Genomic DNA, 17,909 nt, shown 5'->3' on the forward strand with positions numbered 1-17,909 from the left:
GTTTGCCAAAGTGTTCTTGAGCAAGAGCTGGCCTCTAACTTCTGAACTCTGACCTCTTCATTTCACCACAGCAATTAATAAAGTGTTTTATTATTACTATCATAACATATAGATGTTATAGTGACAGGAAAGGTCTGACTTTCCAATATTGTCATACAGTTGTTTAATACTCACTGAGTTGTCCTGTGCAGTAAACCCCACAGATCTGCAGTCAAAGCAGGTTGAAAAATATTAAAAATGATAATAAAAATACATTTCACACTGTACTGGGACTGGGTAAGGACATCATGAAAAGTGCAACAGATGCCAAACTGACACACACTCAAAGAGATGTAGCTCATAATGTCAAAAACACAAAAGTTTGACAAGACTGGAGTTCTTTAATAGTGGACTTATATGTTCTGCATTGGAGGTTATTCATCTTTAAATATTTCCTTCTTTGTTTTCAGGTGAAGATGACTCTGTTTATAGTTAGTCTGGAAAAAAAATGGTTTTTTTTGTCAGCAACCTTCCTTCCTCTGGTAAAGGACGAGGATGGACTTAATACATTAGACATCACTCAACTGCACTGCTGAGAGATTCTGTAATCCTCCATTATGCCTGATAATCTGAAATTGCATCCTTAACAACAACTGAAGAGGTCTGGGTCTACAGTACGGGAGAAGGCTGCAGGGACGTGCGTGGAGGGCCAGGTGTTTTCAGAGAAGTGCCATCTGGCCGCAGCGTTAGCAGCTTATGAGGCAGGTGCTGCAAAACAGAAGAGAAATGCCAGCTTTCTGTAAACTGCCTCTGTCTGTTCCTGATGATGCACTCTTACATTATATTTAACTCTTTATCTCAAAGGAAGAATGTGGTCAAGTACTGTTATTTAAATCACTTACTTTATTGATCCCTTCATAATAACTTGGCTGAAATGTGCAGCAAAGTCATGACTTTCCTCCTTAAATATTCTTATAATTCATTAAAAGTCCATTGATACTTTTGATCAATTATTATGTATTGAAGAACCTTTAAATACAGTAAGTATAGAAAGCTGTTGTTGTGCAAAAACCTTGTAATTGTATGAAGTGTTGTGGCTTTCATGTTATAATACTAATTAAATGTAATAACTAAAGAGAATTTACATTTCAGACAAGATTTTCACCACGCAGTGACAATATACAGACAAAACACATGTTGTATTTGCAATGTGTACACTGTAGTCACTAAATCCTTTGGGATCTCCTCAGCTCAGTGGCCTGTGGAAGAATCCTGCTGCCATCAGCTGGTAAAATCTGCAAAGACACCACTCAGCCTGGTGGCATTAAACCAAGAACTTCTCTGCTCTGATATATTAACATTTTAAGCCATCAGTTTGCAAGAGATTTAGCCTGCGTGCCATCTAAAACAATGTTGGGTTCAATTTCACTCCATTATACTCACTCATCTGAGAGAGCAGTCCATACTCAAATTTGTAAGATCCATTCCCGGTAAATTGTCAAAAGATTGGATGATTGGACTTGAGTTTAAATAACTGATGTCAAATTGTGATTATATGGCTCTATCTCACTTTTTAATAAAACTGAGTTACACACATTTTCATGAATGCTGATTACTTTAGGCTTTTTCAAAGACTCTTTTGGGGTTAAATATTTCAAAAGATAGAAAGCACATAACTATTTTTCTAGCTGGCATGCCAAATCTTCAATGATCAGTTTATCAGAGCTGCTGTCGACCAACTTGAGAGAACCTTATATTTCCAGGCTTACAAGATTGAATTTTATTATGACTCCTACTGAGTCTAAATCAACCCTCAACTTGGCTAATCCTAAAAGACAGTAAAATAAAGAAACTGGTCCGCATATTTAAGCTAAACTTTAAGATAAGACTTAATTGATCCCCTGAGGGAAATTCATGTTAGATCAGTTCAAGAAACAGAAGAGGTAGGAAACAGATAAAGATAAAGAGCTATTTAAAATAATAAATACAGCAAAAAAAGTAAATAACATCCAAAAGCTATAGACATGATATACATTACAATACTTAATAACATGACATGGCTTGAGCATTGTGTAGGAAGCTGTGCAAATATATACGTGCAGCAGTAAAGAGTCTAGTAGTGCAACTCTGCAGGCCTCATTGAGGTAGAACTGTGACTCATACTGAGGTAGTGCATGTATCTTACATAATATAAATACAGTTATTGTTAAAGTTGATGAATATGAATATACAGTAGTATATATACATATATACTACATATGAATCTAGTAGAATATGTAGCATATTGCATACAATACAAACTTTAATTTATAGTAGAATACATTGTAATATGTTTTCTGTAAATCCAGACCAAGGTGCAGTGATGTTGTTTGTAAAGATTCAATGTACAAGTCACAAGTGTTTCATGATTTAGATTTACTGTATACATTTCCCAAATCCACTACCTAATGTTGAACCGCCTGTGATCAAAAAGACTCATGCAATTGTATCATGGGAGAGATTCTAGGAGGAGGCAGCATGCAGATGATGGAAGTGTAAAACAACAACAAGATCTCACAAGTTTATGAACTGAAAATCTATTTAAACTGACACCAAAAGAGTTCCCACTGCAGCCAACAATCTAATGTGTGTACTCCGGACATCTCTAAACAAGGATCAAGGCGTTATGGCTTAGGGAGGACATTTTTTGGAATGAAATGTCAAATTCCAGTTTTCACCATTAAAGGAACTTTTATTTGACATTCCCTCACTCCCTAATTGCCTCTCCCTAGTTATACTGTAGGTACAAAATGTTAACTACTAGCATAAAGTGTCTCCCACAATGCAACACTCACACACTGTCCAGCTAATGTTAATGAGAAAAAGAATAATTGCAGGGGTCAGTGAGCAGATTTACCTCCTAAAACACACTGTGAATAAACCAGCAGGAGCCCACAAGTACCTGCAGTTGCCAAATGGCCTTCAATTAAGCAGCCAGCTCAACAGTTAAACTACCACTCAATGGGAAACCCTGCCTCTCCGGTGAAAATGTCTCAACACGCACACCACGTCTCCCACACCATATCTTCACCACTCATCCCATGGGAGCAATAAATATTGATACCATGAAGGGGTCTGGGTGCTCAGTGACCCATTAATGGTTAACATAAGTCTGATCCCAGAGGTCCAGTAATACTGCTACAACACTAAGGCTTTTTGGAAAGTACAGTATAAAATTTGAAATTCATGGGATTTGGTGAATCTCATATGTTTCCTCATGGCCCCACCTCCAGCCCAGCTTGCAGATGTGCACAGAAGAGGTAAAAACTTCTCCAATGAAAACAGCCCAGCACTTCAGCAAAGCGTACTCACCCAGCCATCGATTTACATCTGCGTCGGTTAATCTACGTGCAACAGATAAATGTTTTGCCAGTGCGTGCCAAATCATGCACAGGACACCAGCCACTTGCGTTATGGCTGAGAAAAGGTCATCTTGCTTACCAAAGGGAGATAATAAAGAAAATTATTTTACAAAATATGTTACAAACACTGATGTGCACAAATTGTCAAAATTCACAAACCACATTACTAAAAGTTGTAGCATTGTAAATTTGACTTTATGTAATTGAATAGCATTAAGTATTTTGCCTTTAAAGCCTTAAAAGGTATTCAACTCAACAGCAATCAACAGCAAGGTAAAACAGAGGAGGGGTGTATATGGAAATAATTAAAAGTTCATTCTTGACCTTGAAAACAGTAGTTTGAAAAAACAATTCAACCCCAATTCAAAAGGTCCACTTGAACTCAACAGACACATGTCGACATCATCGGATGGAGTTTACACAGTTGTCAGTGACATAGAGATCTATGTCACTGACAACTGTGCAAACCCGATGATGGAGGCCGAAAGAAATGCAGGCAAATGGATAAATAAATAGACCGATACATTTCCATACATTTGACAAAACAATCCTATATGTTGCTGTGACTGAGGAGGGACAACAAGACAGGATGAGCAATAGTGGCAAATTAATTCAAATACAAGCCTCTTTCAGAAGGCAATCAGCTGACAGAGAAGGTAAAGGGGACAAAACCGGAAACAAAAATCATAATAAGTGGAGTGGTCTTGGTCAATTGGCTGAAAAAAGGTAATCTGCATTTAAAATGAAAATGCTGGAGAGATGTGAAGTGCCATTGTGTTGCTCTGCACTCAAGAGAAGCACAGATGGGAGTCATTTGTGGGATTCGAAGCTTATTCAACACTGAGATATTTGTGAATGGGTTTTCCCACAGACAGACGTGATGATTATATGATGGATTGATTTTAGGGCTGATTATTGGAATGCATTACATGGTGCAGGGATTCATATTGTTTGATAACAAAGTGTATAACACAGACAAAATTACCATTAGTACTAATATGACTAAGAATACACATATTGACATTTCTAAAGAATTGCTACAGCAATAATACAAACAATAAACATAATTCCCGTTAGTTTGTTTCTGATTGCTTTATTTTGAATGTACTCACCGGAAGTGTAATATGTCTGTATTGATGTAGCTTGATGAGTTCACTGTTCCGCACTGTGACCACCAGAGGGCAGAAAACACAAGAAAACGTAATGTGAAAAAGTTACACGAAAGTTAAGATTAGCTTCAACATTCGGCAAGCTAGCTCAGTTAGCAAACGGACAACAAGCCCGAACTGAGTATTAAAGTTGTCATGTATTTATTCGGAAGGTTTAGTCTAGAAGGGAAAATGTTTCCACCCTCTTTAGGGAATGTTTTCTCCCCAAAGTAACTTGTTATTCGGTTTATGAATTAGCAACATACAAGTTGGCCCCAGTTTGTGTCTGTCATTAGCATACAGTCTAGTGGTCACAGAGGTAACTGGCGGTGTTTGAAAAAACCTAGAGGGTCACTTACCGTTGTTCTGGGGGTATTTCCAGGATTTTCAAAGACTTTTATAGCCATCTGGATGAAGAAATATTCCGCCCGCCGAATAATAAAAAGATTATTAAAGATTTTTAACCTGTTTCCCAAGCTGCGACTCTTTCCGGTTCAGGTAGCCGGCGAGCTGCCATCTTTGTTTTGATTCGGAAACAGAGGCTAGACTGCTCTGCACGCCAGAAAACGCTCATTAAAACCTATACTATGACAGCTGTTAATATAATTGTTACCAACACTGACGCTACTGTTGTTATTCATAATAATCGCACTGAGCTGTACAAAATACTGAAATTAATAACTTTATACCAATATTAACATTGTGTTTAGCCACGAATTTAATGGAGCATTGCAGTTCCTCCCTATGGCCACTGGAGGGCGAGAAAAACTTTGATTTTACATTCGTCGTCTATCACATAGCGTCATGTTAGACACAATACCATACGATCAGCTCCGGTAAACCCTTTCAAAATAAAACAATCAAGGCAACAGCAATGTTTCTAACTTCCTGCTCAACGCTATCCATGTAAATGTAGATAAAACATTCACAAAGGAAGTATTTATTACAAGGCCGTTTATTGGAATGCATTACATGGGGCATGCTTGTGGATTGTTTGATAACAAAGTGTAATTCGTTAATACAGAAACTATTAATATTAAAACTGACGTGACTGAATGTTCTTATTGATACATCTAAAGAATAATAATGATCAGAATATTTTTTCTTTAATTTTCCCACTGAAGAATGTGTGATTGTAGACTCTAACCGTTGGCATTACAAATAATTAATATTAAAATAATTATCATTGTCTGTTTGTGAGTATCTAAGTTACTTTATTTTGAGAGTATTCACGGGACGTTTTAGTATGCTATCATGTGTGCATTGATGCTGGTTTGACTGATTTAATGTGTTCAGTCCCTATTTTGACCACTCGAGGGCAGAAAACACTCATTATTCTGAATACAGATGTTGCCTGTAAATACCAATTAGTGTCAAGATAAACACGACACAATACTGACACTTCCGGCATGTTCTTAAACAATAAAACACAAATAGCTGTTTTTTTCAATCTGTCTGCGTATAATGTAAAAGTAACTTACAAAATGTAATAGAGAAGATACGGAGAGGGAGACATGGGTATGTTTGGTTGGTCATTAATTTCCTATATGTGTACACATACTTGGCCAATAATGCAGATTCTGATTCTGAAAAGGTCTGGATTTTTCCAGACTTTACCTGTCATTTCCACTCAGCGCAACCACACCCGCGGTGACGCGTGTTTTCCTGACGTCAGGTTACGTTATTGTCGTGGGAGGAGCGTGCGTGACACATCAAAACTTGATGGAAAAAAAGACAGCTCAGCAGCCAAGAGACAGTGGTGCTCAGGGATCTGTGGTTAAAGCACTGTCAAAAAAGGCACGATCGAATAATTTAAGATAACACTGTGGCCTCGTGCTACAACCCAACAGACAAGGAAACGGGATTTGGTGAGTACAAATTAAACCAAAGATAAGGTTAACGCTAGCTGTCAGATTCAAGTAGCTAACTTAGCTTAGTAAGCTAATGATACTGTTTGGTTAAGTTAACGTTGGACAGCGAAACGGTGTTTATTCATGGGGTTTATTCTATAAAGGGTGAATGTGTAGCACATATGTTTGTCTTCATCCACTTAAATAATGTTTTCTAGACAAGGTAGCTATAACTTAATGTGAGCTTATTGCTTAGCGACACACAAACTAGCTGCTAGCACTTAATGTGGTTAATAAACAAGTAACGTTAACGTTGTTACTCATGGCGATTTGTAAAGCATGTTATTTTCCTGATTTAGTCACTGTAACGTTACGGAAACTTCTCTTTTTTGTTAAGTTAACGTTATATCTCTGCTGTACGATCGTAACCAACGTGAGCTGCAAGTTCGTTATGTAACTTAACCAAGCTAATCGTTTAAGTTAGCTTGGCCTAGCGAACGTTAGCTAGCAGTTTAGCTGTCTCTTTGTAAGGTTTCATAACTTTTAGTTATCCACTGTTTTCTGGACCAAGATAACTCCTGAAAGCCAAAGCCAGCAGCGGTTCTAAGTTGACGTAAATTTCTATGACGTTACTTATGAGCTTTTGAAACGATGCGATAACAATTCTTAAAACTCATGATGACTTGACTTAAAATGCCACAGTAAACATTAGCTAGCATGCAGTGGGTCCACCCGTTTCAGTGTTCACACAGTCAGAACTTCACAGTTTGGTTTAAAACACTAAACTTTTTCTTTTCTTCCTCCTTCAGGTTGTTGATATTTCACCTCTGTCAGCTGTGTAGCGGTATTTCTGCGATGGAGTTTCCAGATTTGGGAGAGCACTGCTCTGAGAAGACCTGCAAACGTTTAGGTGAGTACTGTTTGGGAAAGATGATCCTGCTTGTTTATCCTGCTAAGTCTGATGTGAACCTGAAATTTAAAACCATACGTGATATTACAGATTTTCTTCCTATGAGATGTGACGCCTGTCAAGAGATTTTCTGCAAGGACCACATTACCTATGCAAATCACAAATGCATGTCGTCCTACAAAAAGGTAAGTGATAACTGTTTTCAGTAAATTTTTTGTACTGTGTTAAACATGTTTAAATATAACTCACATGTAAAGTAAACAAAATAAATAGAGATGTAATGTGTATGATGTGTATCATTACTGATTGCATTATGGTGCATTAGTGCACATAAATAAATGGTCCCATAGCGACCACCAAAATAAATCCCATTGCAGATTTTGATATCATGTTGGATTATTATATATCGTCAATCCCTCAGTGCGCGTTATTCTGTGTGCAGATTCTTTTTGAACAATAAATATAGTATCAAAGGACCATGATGCTGTCCATATCTTGTTTTTGTTTTTATATACTGTTTTTTTTACACTGTTAAGGTCAGAGTTGACAGCAGTGATGATGGTAATATAAAATATTATAATACAATATAATTATTATAAAAATTATATATAATCTAAGAAAACCTCTTGAGGAGCTGTAATCCTATCTTTGTTTAATGTCTTTGGTTTTATTTTTCCCGTAGGATGTCCAGGTCCCAGTGTGTCCTTTGTGCAACATCCCGATTCCCATCAAGAGAGGAGAGATGCCCGACATTAAAGTCGGTGAACACATTGATCGGGATTGCAAATCGGACCCTGCACAGAGAAAGAGAAAGGTTAATATAAACCTGAGGTGTTTCACCTTATTGGGTTGGGCGATATGACAGTGTATATACCGTGCAATGGTATAAATTTGGCAATACCGTTTCCACCGCGGGAGTTATCCCTTAGTGTCTCTGCTATATATTTGGGGCAGGCTACGTAGCAAATCAGGGCTGGATTCTCGCATGATCTCACGACTGCTGTAACGTGATTTGTGCTTAACACGTTCTCCCATGATGTGAGAGTGGCAGTAATGCACCTCTAAGATGGTTTGCCAACCGCCGCAGAAGAAGAAAGTGACAAAAAACATGTGATGACATGTAATGTGACAAAGCACGGTTCGGTATGGTTGTTTTAAACCATTTCTTAATTTAATTTACGGAACAATTACTGTATTGTGATATATACCACTACCGTGATATAAAATTACATATGACATGATAGAAGATTTTGGCCATATCGCCCACCTCTATCACCTTACATTCTGTTAGAATCTAAACAACAAGAACAGACAGGGTTTTTTTTCTTTCAGATTTTCACAAATAAATGTTCTAAAGGAGGCTGTAAGCAGAAGGAAATGATACGAGTGACTTGTGACCAGTGTCATCTGAATTACTGTCTTAAACACCGGCACCCACTAGACCATGATTGTAAGACTGATGGAAAACCTCTGTCCAAACCAGGGTGGGTACAGTCACACTACACCTTCAGATACTGTTCTTTTATCTGGGAAATATCACAGTAAGAATAATTTCATGTTTTGTCTTAGACATGCTGCTGCAATGAGGGCCCATGGTGCTTCCTCCACCTCTGGATCTAGTTCATCAGCTTCAGGACACTCTAGACCTGTTTCTAATGGTGTGGGTGCAAATAACAGAGGCCACAACAGTGGGTAAGCACTTCTACTTATTATTGATTTTAAGTTTAATAAAAGAAAATGGTAATTCTAATTACTTTTTAAATAGACACCTAAAATACTACTTCACTCCTTTGATGTCCTGTTTTTTTTTCTCCTTTTTTCTAGCTCTACCCAGCGGATCCCTACTTCCGTTTCAGCACAGAATGTGATACCACCATCGGCATCATTTCAGGCCGGCATGGTATGCTCATTATTTACGTGACATCACCTGATAGAAAATTCCCCAGTGCGAGGAAAATGTAAACATGAGTGTGCTGCTCATGCTGTCATTGCAGACGGAGGAGCAGGCTTTACAAAGGGCTCTGGAGTTGTCTTTGGCTGATTCAAGCCCAACAGTTCAGCCAGCCCTTAGGTGAGTAAGCGTCATCAAAAGCCATAATCCCAGAAATATCCTATTACCAGCTCAACATCATTCCTAACACGCTCGTCAGAGTGCTGCTGTTGAGAGTGGAACTGTGTGTCTCATTGACCTTCAGCTTAAAACAGTGTAACTGATGTTGAATGACTCTCATCTAATAAACAAACAAACAGTTCTCTGATGCTAGCTGTTGCTGAATATTTATTCAGACAGTAAAACATGTAAACTATGAGATGGACAGATTTTCTAACTGGGAAGAAAAGAAAAACAGGTGAAGCTCATCAAGCAAACTCCTAATAAAATAATTTTTATCTATACAGCACCTTTCTTAATAAGGCTACAAGGTGCTGCAAAAGTAAAAGCAAAACATTCAAATAACAACCATGTAAAAGTGTAAGTAAAACACCAGATAATGCAAACACCAATAAAATCACACAATATGAATACATAAAATCAAAGAGATTCAAAGCACATAAAAAGGATCACAGAATAAAACTTTTTTTTATAAAAGTGATGTAGAAGAACTCTGTCTTGCTCTCAAGTTCACTGTCAACATAGCAGGACAGCTTTGTGTCTAAAGCTCTGTGAATTTGGATGAAGTTTAACTTGCATTCTTTATTTGCACAACAGTAACTCATGAGAAACATGCATGAAAAGAAACATGCAGTTCATGTTGTTTATAATGTTATATCAATAAAATTCAGCTGGGCTCCTTTCGTAACTAGTTATTGTAACAACAACAATATTGTTACCTGTTAATACAAATTTAATCGGTTTACATGTTGAAAAGGGGGCATGACAGAAAACAAATTTGGGAAACATTTTCAATTTAAAAAGTGCAACAAAAAAGCACAGTTTGAAAAAAGGCTGCGGTTTTGGCCTGTAATATCACTTGAACAACATTCTCCATGGTTCTCAAAGTGCCTAACACATTTTTGCTTCTTTTTGCATTATGGGAACATCATTCCACTTCCCCTTCCTAGCTGGCAGGTTGCCTACAGCAGAGACAGCTTAGTGTTGCTGTGATGTGCATCTCATCTATCTCCTAAGCTTCAGTCCTCTAATCAACCGTGTAAAATAGGAAGCAATATTACCTTTTATTCAATGTAATGTAGCGCTGATTGTAAGATTTAAGAAAGGAGGGAATGGGCTGTACGTGTTGTCTTTATATTAAATCTCTTACATCCTCTAGGGTGCTACCAACCAGAAGCAAATATCCATTGAATTCACATAAGTAGGTTTTTTTTTTCTTCCCTTGGAAATGCAACAGAAATATATGTGAGAGTGCTCGGCCTACTTGTTTGTAAGGTTTTATCATGTGCAGATCTCACCACAAGGTCCAGTCATTAGCTGTTCTGGAGCTATTCGTAAATCTCAAGTTTTAGGAACCATTCCTATTCAAATATATATCATCCGTTAAATCTACTGTATGAATAATAGTGAGGTAGCACTATCAATAAATCCAGGTTTAACTTAACTTTGTGTTGTTGTTTTTTTTCGCTAAGTGTGTGAGTCTGAGGTTTTTTTGTTTGTGTCTCAGCCCTCAGGAGCAGGAGGATCTGGCTCTCGCTCAGGCTCTCGCTGCCAGTGAAGAAGAATACAGGCGTCAGCAGCAGAGACAACAGGTACCCAGAAAGCTTAGCCATCAGTAGCATGCTAACAGGAACGCATGTAGGTACACTGTTGTCATGGCAACCCATCCTCTTTGAACTTTTATGAACTGAAGATGAAAGACTAATTTGCCTTTGATACATGTTTTAATTATTATAGGAAATGTATGGGGATAAATGAGTCTATGTTTCTAACTGTATTTTCTCTTTGTTTAGGGGAGGGAGTCCAAACAGTCCAACTGCAGCCTTTCTTAATCTCCGCCCACCATTTAGACTTCAAGCTGTGCTAATTATCTACTAGAAACTGCACATCTGGAGTATCAATTTCCAGGATCAATGATTGTTACATGAAGAAATACTCTTGGACGTTTGCTGAGACATTGCCGCCTTCTAATATAAGCACATATTTTCCCAGCAGGATCTGTCATTTTTACTAATTATTTGCTCTGTACATATTTTATATGCTGTTCATGATGAAACCATTGTATTACCATATATGAATATTGAATAAATTATTTCAAAGCTGCACTCTGAATTTTAAATCACTCAATTGATTCAGATTTGAAGACACACTTCACACTGAGACTGTTATTTAGGCAAATCAGCAAGTCCATTAGAGTTGTGAAGTGGAAAAATCAAATAATTTATTAAGCTTTTTAGCAGGAAGGGCTCTGGTTTGTTCAGTTTCTGATGCACTTGGGCCAGTTTTATTCAACAAAATACAGGATCTACAGTATGTACCTTTTGATCTGATGTGCAGCATTCTGGTGTTTATTGCTACTAGAGCTGAAACAAACAATCTATTAATTGATTAGTCATTAGACAGAAAATGAATCTGTAACAACTTTGGTAATCAATTAATCTTTAAGTCATTTATCAAGCAAAAATGCCAAACAAACTGAATCAAATTTGAGGATCTGCTTCTTTTGATGTGTTTTATATCATTGAACATGTACTTGTTGCAGTATGAGTCGTTCAGGGTTTGTACAGCAGAGGGCAGTAACACTTCATAGATGATATTTAATCTTTTATAGAGGCATGGATGTTTGCTTCTCAGCTGTTTGTTACAGGAGACCGCTGCTGTTTTTCTACTTACTATTCTGACAGAGATTCAGTTGTCATGTAAAATCTGGTGAATTCTCCTTTTTCACCAATATTTTTGCCTTTGCTGCCATTTGCATGATGAAGACAGACATTGTTGAGGTCTGCTGAGCTGTTTTATGTGATCACCAATGAAATGCTGTGTTGGAAAGCAGTGTTGTGACATAAACTAAGCAATTTAAATAATATTTAATAAACACGACCGAAAGGCATACGACTGCTGGACAAGACCTTCTCGACCTGCTCCAGTCAGCATGTGTCACAAAATACCTAATTACATTATCAGTGTGATGCAGCTGCCTCTCTTATAAGTATTATAACACACAGAATATACACTCCCTGACAAAAGTCTTGTCGCCTATCGAAGTTGTAGAAACAACAAATAATAACTTGACTTCTAGTTGATCATTTGGAATCAGATGTGGCTTATATGAAAGGCAAAGGCCTTATGCTTATTTAACCAAAATAAAATCTTATCATGCCTTGATGTTTAATTATTTAATTAGGACAGAGAGGTCAGACTTTGCTTAGATAAAAGTCTTGTCATATCTTTAAAGGATTCAACCAATCACAGATTAGAGCATCGCCTGTGACAAATGCTGTAATTAACACATTCCCTGGTGTGTAGAAGAAGAACCCCAGCACACCCAACCTTCATTTGAAATGCATCCTGACCTCTGACAGCCTGCCAAAGATTCAACCACAGACCAAAGTGCTGATCATCAAGAGCCTGAAGACCAAGTCTCCTGCTGAAGTGGCAGACATCTTTAATGTATCTAAAGGTCAAGTGGAGAGGATAACAAAAAGATTTGAAGAAAATGGTGAAGTTCATGACAGGCCCAGGTCAGGCAGACCCCGTAAGACTACTGTTCGAGAGGACCGTTTGTTGGTTCGACAGTCCAGGGCCAGCCCTTTTTCAACTGCAGCAGAGGTACATAACAACTGGTCACCAGAAACCCCTGTGTCTACAAGAACAGTTTGTCGAATTCTGTCACACAGTGGTCTCAATGGCCGAATTAGTGCTCAGAAACCAGCATTAAACAGAAGACAACTAAAAAATCGTGTTGCATTTGCCAAGGCCCACAGCTTGCAGGAAGGATGGACTGTGGAAAAGTGGCAGAAGGTTGATTTTTCCGATGAATCATCTATTGAACTGCATCCCAATCGTCGCAAATACTGCAGAAGACCTATCAGAACCAGCATGGACCCAAGATTCAAACAGAAAACAGTCAGGTTCGGTAGAGGAAAAATCATGGTTTGGGGTTACATTCAGTATCGGGGTGTGCGAGAGATCTGCAGAGCGGATGGCGACATCAACAGTCTGAGGTATCAAGACATTCTTGCTGCCCATTACATTCCAAACCACAGGAGAGGGCAAATTCTTCAGCAGGATGGCGCTCCTTCTCATACTTCAGCCTCCACATCAAAGTTCCTGAAAGCAAACAAGGTCAAGGTGCTCCAGGATTGGCCAGCCCAGTCACCAGACATGAACATTATTGAGCATGTCTGGGGTAAGATGAAGAAAGAGGCATTGAAGATGAAACCAAAGAATCTTGATGAACTCTGGGAGTCCTGCAAGAATGCTTTCTTTGCCATTCCAAATGACTTTATTAATAAGTTTTCTGAGTCATTGCCAAGACGTATGGATGCAGTCCTCCAAGCTCCTGGGAGTCATACACAATATTAATTATTTTTCCACTGCACCATGACTTTATGTTCTGTACTGTACATTATTTCTTTTAAGTGACAAGACTTTTGTCTAAGCAAAGTCTGACCTTTCTTTCCTAATAAAATAATTAAAAATCAAGGCATGATAAGATTTTATTTTGGTAAAATAAGCAAAATCTAGAGGCCTTTGCCTTTCATATAAGCCACTTCTGATTCCAAATGGTCAAGTTATTATTTGTTGTTCCTACAACTTGGATAGGCGACAAGACTTTTGTCAGGGAGTGTATATATCCAAGTATTCATTGGTGATACTGTGAAGTGACATTTGGTTCTTTAGTTTCTGTATACAATTCATTCATATTGAACAAAATTATGCATGGATCTGATCAGTAGCATATTGCTGCATACATTTGCATATTCATGGAGGAAAGTAATTTGTTTCAAACTACTGTATGTACAAAAAGCTTTAAATAGGATTTGGAGCATATTTATACATTTTAACATTTTAATGAATGTTAATATGTGAATTACCTAATCTGCTCATGTTTATAATAACTGGAGGAGATGTGAGTCTGGAAGATTCTTCACATAACTTTCACATTAGTCTCAATGCTTCTGCAATTATTGCCAGAAAAGCAGAGCAATCCTGCATTTCTCACATTCCTCTACGTTCATGATTTAGGCTGACGTGAAAAAGGGTTTGTGCAGACAGAAGACCAAAACAGAAAACTACATTTAAAAATAGAAATTCTTGCTGTGATTGCTGAAAAGGTCATTTCTCAGGGTGTAGAAAACAATCAGCCTCTGACATGTTTAAGACAGAAGCAGTTTTTCTCCTCTGTTGCCTCTCGTCTCTGAGGATTTTAGTCCCTCCCAGGTCATGAGCCTGTCGAGGCATAATATTGATGCACCTGATGCCTGTGACGCAACAGCATCCTCTCAAGTATCTGTTGATCTCAGTCATGAACGGGGACATGATTTCCTTTGTCATTTGAATTTGTTTCAGCGTACTTTAAGGCTTTCTGACTGACTGCTGCGGGGAGAAAATGAGTCAACCCTGCTAGCCATGAATCCAGTGAATGATGTCACAGTTACTAGTTTAACATATGACCCTGTGGCAGTGTTTTTTTTTAGTAATGCTGAAATTCTTCACCAAATCTGTCAACAAATATCCAAGTGGATGTACCTCTTATAAATATCAGTTTGCAAAAGTCAAGGTTTGTAATTGTAATATTTTATTAAAGTGTAAAGGATTTTATTGGCATATTAAAAGTAAAGCATTGTTTTAATTTATCACACACACACACACACACACCTCGTTGCTTTACTATAGAAACATAAGAATTTTAGACCAGAATGTGCTATATTTTTCAAGCTACCATATCTCCAAAATACTTCTACAGGATCACAAAATAGTATCAGTTTAGAAAAGGTCACGTTACGTGTGAAGGTCCAAATGGTTACATATTTAATTGATTTTCCACGTTTCTGTAAAAAATGACTGATCTCATGCATGCAACACGTGTCGGTGTTAAAGGTGGAGAGATGCTTCCCAGCTGGAGATTTATGACCTGGAGGCTGAGGAGGAAAACACAGAGCTCTAACACGGCTGCAATTTCCTGGTATCACAAGTGTCATTTCACCGCACAGTAGGAAAACAGGAGAGTGGAGCAGAATGTGCTCATTGTTGTGTCAGTGCAAATGGAAAAGTTGGAGAAGTGGCAGAAACCTTGAAATTGTTTATTTAGATCAAAATACACACACAGTTTCCACATCCACAGCTAATATGCACATTTTCATAAGTAGCTTTGGAGGGATTTTTACAGAATTGATTGCTATGGTAACAACAATACGTGTGTGTGAAACAGATTCACTAATGCAGAGTGTTCATGTGAGTAATCTCACTTGAACAGACCAGATGGTGAATGAATAAAGAGTATCTCATCAGCTCAAACATGCATCATCTTTACTTGAAATGTCCAACTGGTTCACCAGCAGCACCAGCACCTGGGCCAGTGGTTTGGCACAAATAGGCCATGAACCTCATACAGCTGACACTATTGGCACCACCATACTTATTGCAAGCTGACTTGGTACTGTTGGTTATTCCCAGTACTCTAGCTGCGGAACAAAACAACAAAAAAAAATGTTTTTAAATATAAAAGCATCTTCATTTGATTATTTCCAAACGGAAAAAAAACTGCTGCATTAGCAGCACACTGCTGTATTAGCAGCAGCAAACAGAAAACAATGATTTTGTTGTGCATGTACCTCTAACATACCATATACTGTACATTTTAAATATTTACTGCTCTTATTCTAAGAACGATAGTGTCATTTATGTCTTTGGATATTGTTATGGATGAAAAGGACATTAATTACAGCCATTTAAACACTAGAAGCCAGAAGCTCACTAAGAGCTCTAAAGCTCAGTGGGTATGATTTTATTAATTTTAGAATTAAGTATACTTGACACTCATTGGGGTATGAAAGTGGGACGGGCTGGGCAGGAAAAGCTCTGGCGTGAGTGTAATTCTTTTTTTCCAACTGCAAAATGTTCAGTCATTGAACAGAGTACAAGCATAAAGCAGGACAGAGTATGGGACACAGTAGAAGCTGATTGTAAGCGTGTGTGTAAAATGCACACAAGAGCACATAGTGCTCAAGTAAATGGGCCTTGACTTCAATGAGACTGAACTGATTGATTTAATATTCTTTTTTACAAAGTGAGTAAAGATGAGTGAAGGGAGCTGAGGTTGACAACATCCTCACCCTGCTCTGCTTAACTCCTGCCAGTTTGAGTACAGTGAAGACTGATTTATGCAAACTACAAACTGAATAATTCCTGCTTGAGTCTTTGACTAGTGTGTATTGTCAGCCACCTGAAAACCTGGGGGCAGTTGTCGTTCTTTTGTACTGTGGCTCTGTGTTCATGCTTGTAATTATCTCTGCTTCTCATTTCACAAACACCAGATTCATACTTAACCATGCCCAAGGACATATGAGCGACTGCACCATGATCAGTAAGAAGCCATTTCAGGTCAGTCAGGCTCAGTCAGGAGTGAGACACTCTTCTGGGCATGATCAAATTTATAGGTAGAAATTCAAATGCAGGACTTTTACTTGTAACAGAGTATTTCTACACAATTGTTACTTTTACTTAGCCTAAGTAAAGGATCTGAGTACTTCTTCCAGCACTGCTTACTGGCATTGCCAAGCAAACTAGGCTACTGAGCCAAAATGTGATGTCACTGGCAATTAATGAAAGCACAATCAGCACATACTTAACTTTGCTTCTAGCATAATGGCAAGTCGAGATTGAGGTGAATAGGCCCCTGACAGAGTGCTCGCTGTCCAACAGAAAATACAGGAAAATACAGGAAAACTCGGCTTCTGAACCGACGGCTGTTTGATAACCAGCTGACCACCGCAGGCAGCAGAAGACACACAGCACACTTCAATTATTTACTCCTTAAGCAAGTCGCCCAAAATGAGAAGCACAGACTGTGTCAGAGCTGCTGCAACAGGTAACACTGAGACATGACCGGTTGTAATGTCCACACTGTACACCTGCATGAATATGATTAGACATTACTAGCCACACAGCTGTAAATGAGCCATTCATTGTGAAGCATATTGCAAACAGCTGATGCCAATCAGCCAATACAAGCGTGACTTCAGTGCTCTGCCTGAACTATGCTTCATTAGTGAACAGAAGCATGTGGTGAGTTGCTGGGTGGAGATCGTTTGAGTGTCAGAATTAACAGAAACAATAAATATATTTGATATTTAAATAATATCACTCACTACATTTGTTTGCAGTGTTTTTTTTGTACCCTGAAAGCAAGGGCTTTAATCTTTCACATACAATAGTTGTATGTTTGTTACTTGACTTTTACACGTGGAACTGTGGTATAATTATAGTAAAATGGTAGTAAAAGCAGCTGGTCATTTGATAGAAGAAATGTTTTGCATCCATACACATGGTTTACCCACTTCTTTACAAGGATTACATGCACTGACATTTAATTTTAACAATAAGCAGCATTTCTTCAGTCAGGTTTTGCTGGTTTGGATAATGAATCAGGTTTTAGTTTTCAAGTGAACAGCTGAAGCTGTGGTGTGCTGGGCTGGAACATTTCCCATGTGAAAACATACAGTATTA

General features: G+C 38.1%; 1 protein-coding gene and 1 long non-coding RNA gene across 5 annotated transcripts; one reads left to right on the forward strand and one right to left on the reverse strand.

Moving 5' to 3' along the window:
• Positions 1–232: 232 nt before the first annotated feature.
• LOC122868385 lies at positions 233–5,274 on the reverse strand. Its single transcript, XR_006376095.1, has 3 exons — positions 4,888–5,274; positions 4,493–4,545; positions 233–747 (listed from the first exon to the last, which is right to left on the reverse strand). It is a non-coding gene; the product is annotated as an uncharacterized LOC122868385 (long non-coding RNA).
• A 944-nt stretch (positions 5,275–6,218) lies between these two features.
• On the forward strand, positions 6,219–11,503 carry zfand2a (zinc finger, AN1-type domain 2A). 4 transcript variants are annotated; one of them, XM_044181837.1, is made up of 11 exons: positions 6,219–6,396; positions 7,188–7,288; positions 7,379–7,473; positions 7,971–8,102; positions 8,621–8,772; positions 8,858–8,980; positions 9,113–9,188; positions 9,283–9,359; positions 10,558–10,599; positions 10,906–11,036; positions 11,192–11,503. In XM_044181837.1, the coding sequence occupies exons 2-10, from the start codon at positions 7,234–7,236 to the stop codon at positions 11,015–11,017; spliced, it is 864 nt and encodes a 287-aa protein (XP_044037772.1). In that variant the 5' UTR covers positions 6,219–6,396; positions 7,188–7,233; the 3' UTR covers positions 11,018–11,036; positions 11,192–11,503. The 4 variants fall into 4 exon arrangements, with proteins under 4 accessions (XP_044037772.1, XP_044037771.1, XP_044037773.1 ...); XM_044181836.1 differs by having other exon boundaries at positions 6,221–6,396; positions 10,906–10,990; XM_044181839.1 differs by lacking the exon at positions 6,219–6,396 and adding an exon at positions 7,825–7,849 and having other exon boundaries at positions 7,235–7,288; positions 10,906–10,990.
• Positions 11,504–17,909: the final 6,406 nt, after the last annotated feature.

Source organism: Siniperca chuatsi, linkage group LG21 (assembly GCF_020085105.1).
Source record: "Siniperca chuatsi isolate FFG_IHB_CAS linkage group LG21, ASM2008510v1, whole genome shotgun sequence".
NCBI lineage: Eukaryota > Metazoa > Chordata > Actinopteri > Centrarchiformes > Sinipercidae > Siniperca > Siniperca chuatsi.

Coding starts and splice junctions, on each gene's coding strand:
- zfand2a (XM_044181836.1), top strand. CDS start 7,234: ATGGAGTTTCCAGATTTGGGAGAGCACTGCTCTGAGAAGACCTGCAAA. Junction 7,289..7,378: donor GAAGACCTGCAAACGTTTAG/GTGAGTACTGTT, acceptor GTGATATTACAG/ATTTTCTTCCTATGAGATGT. Junction 10,991..11,191: donor GTCAGCAGCAGAGACAACAG/GTACCCAGAAAG, acceptor CTCTTTGTTTAG/GGGAGGGAGTCCAAACAGTC.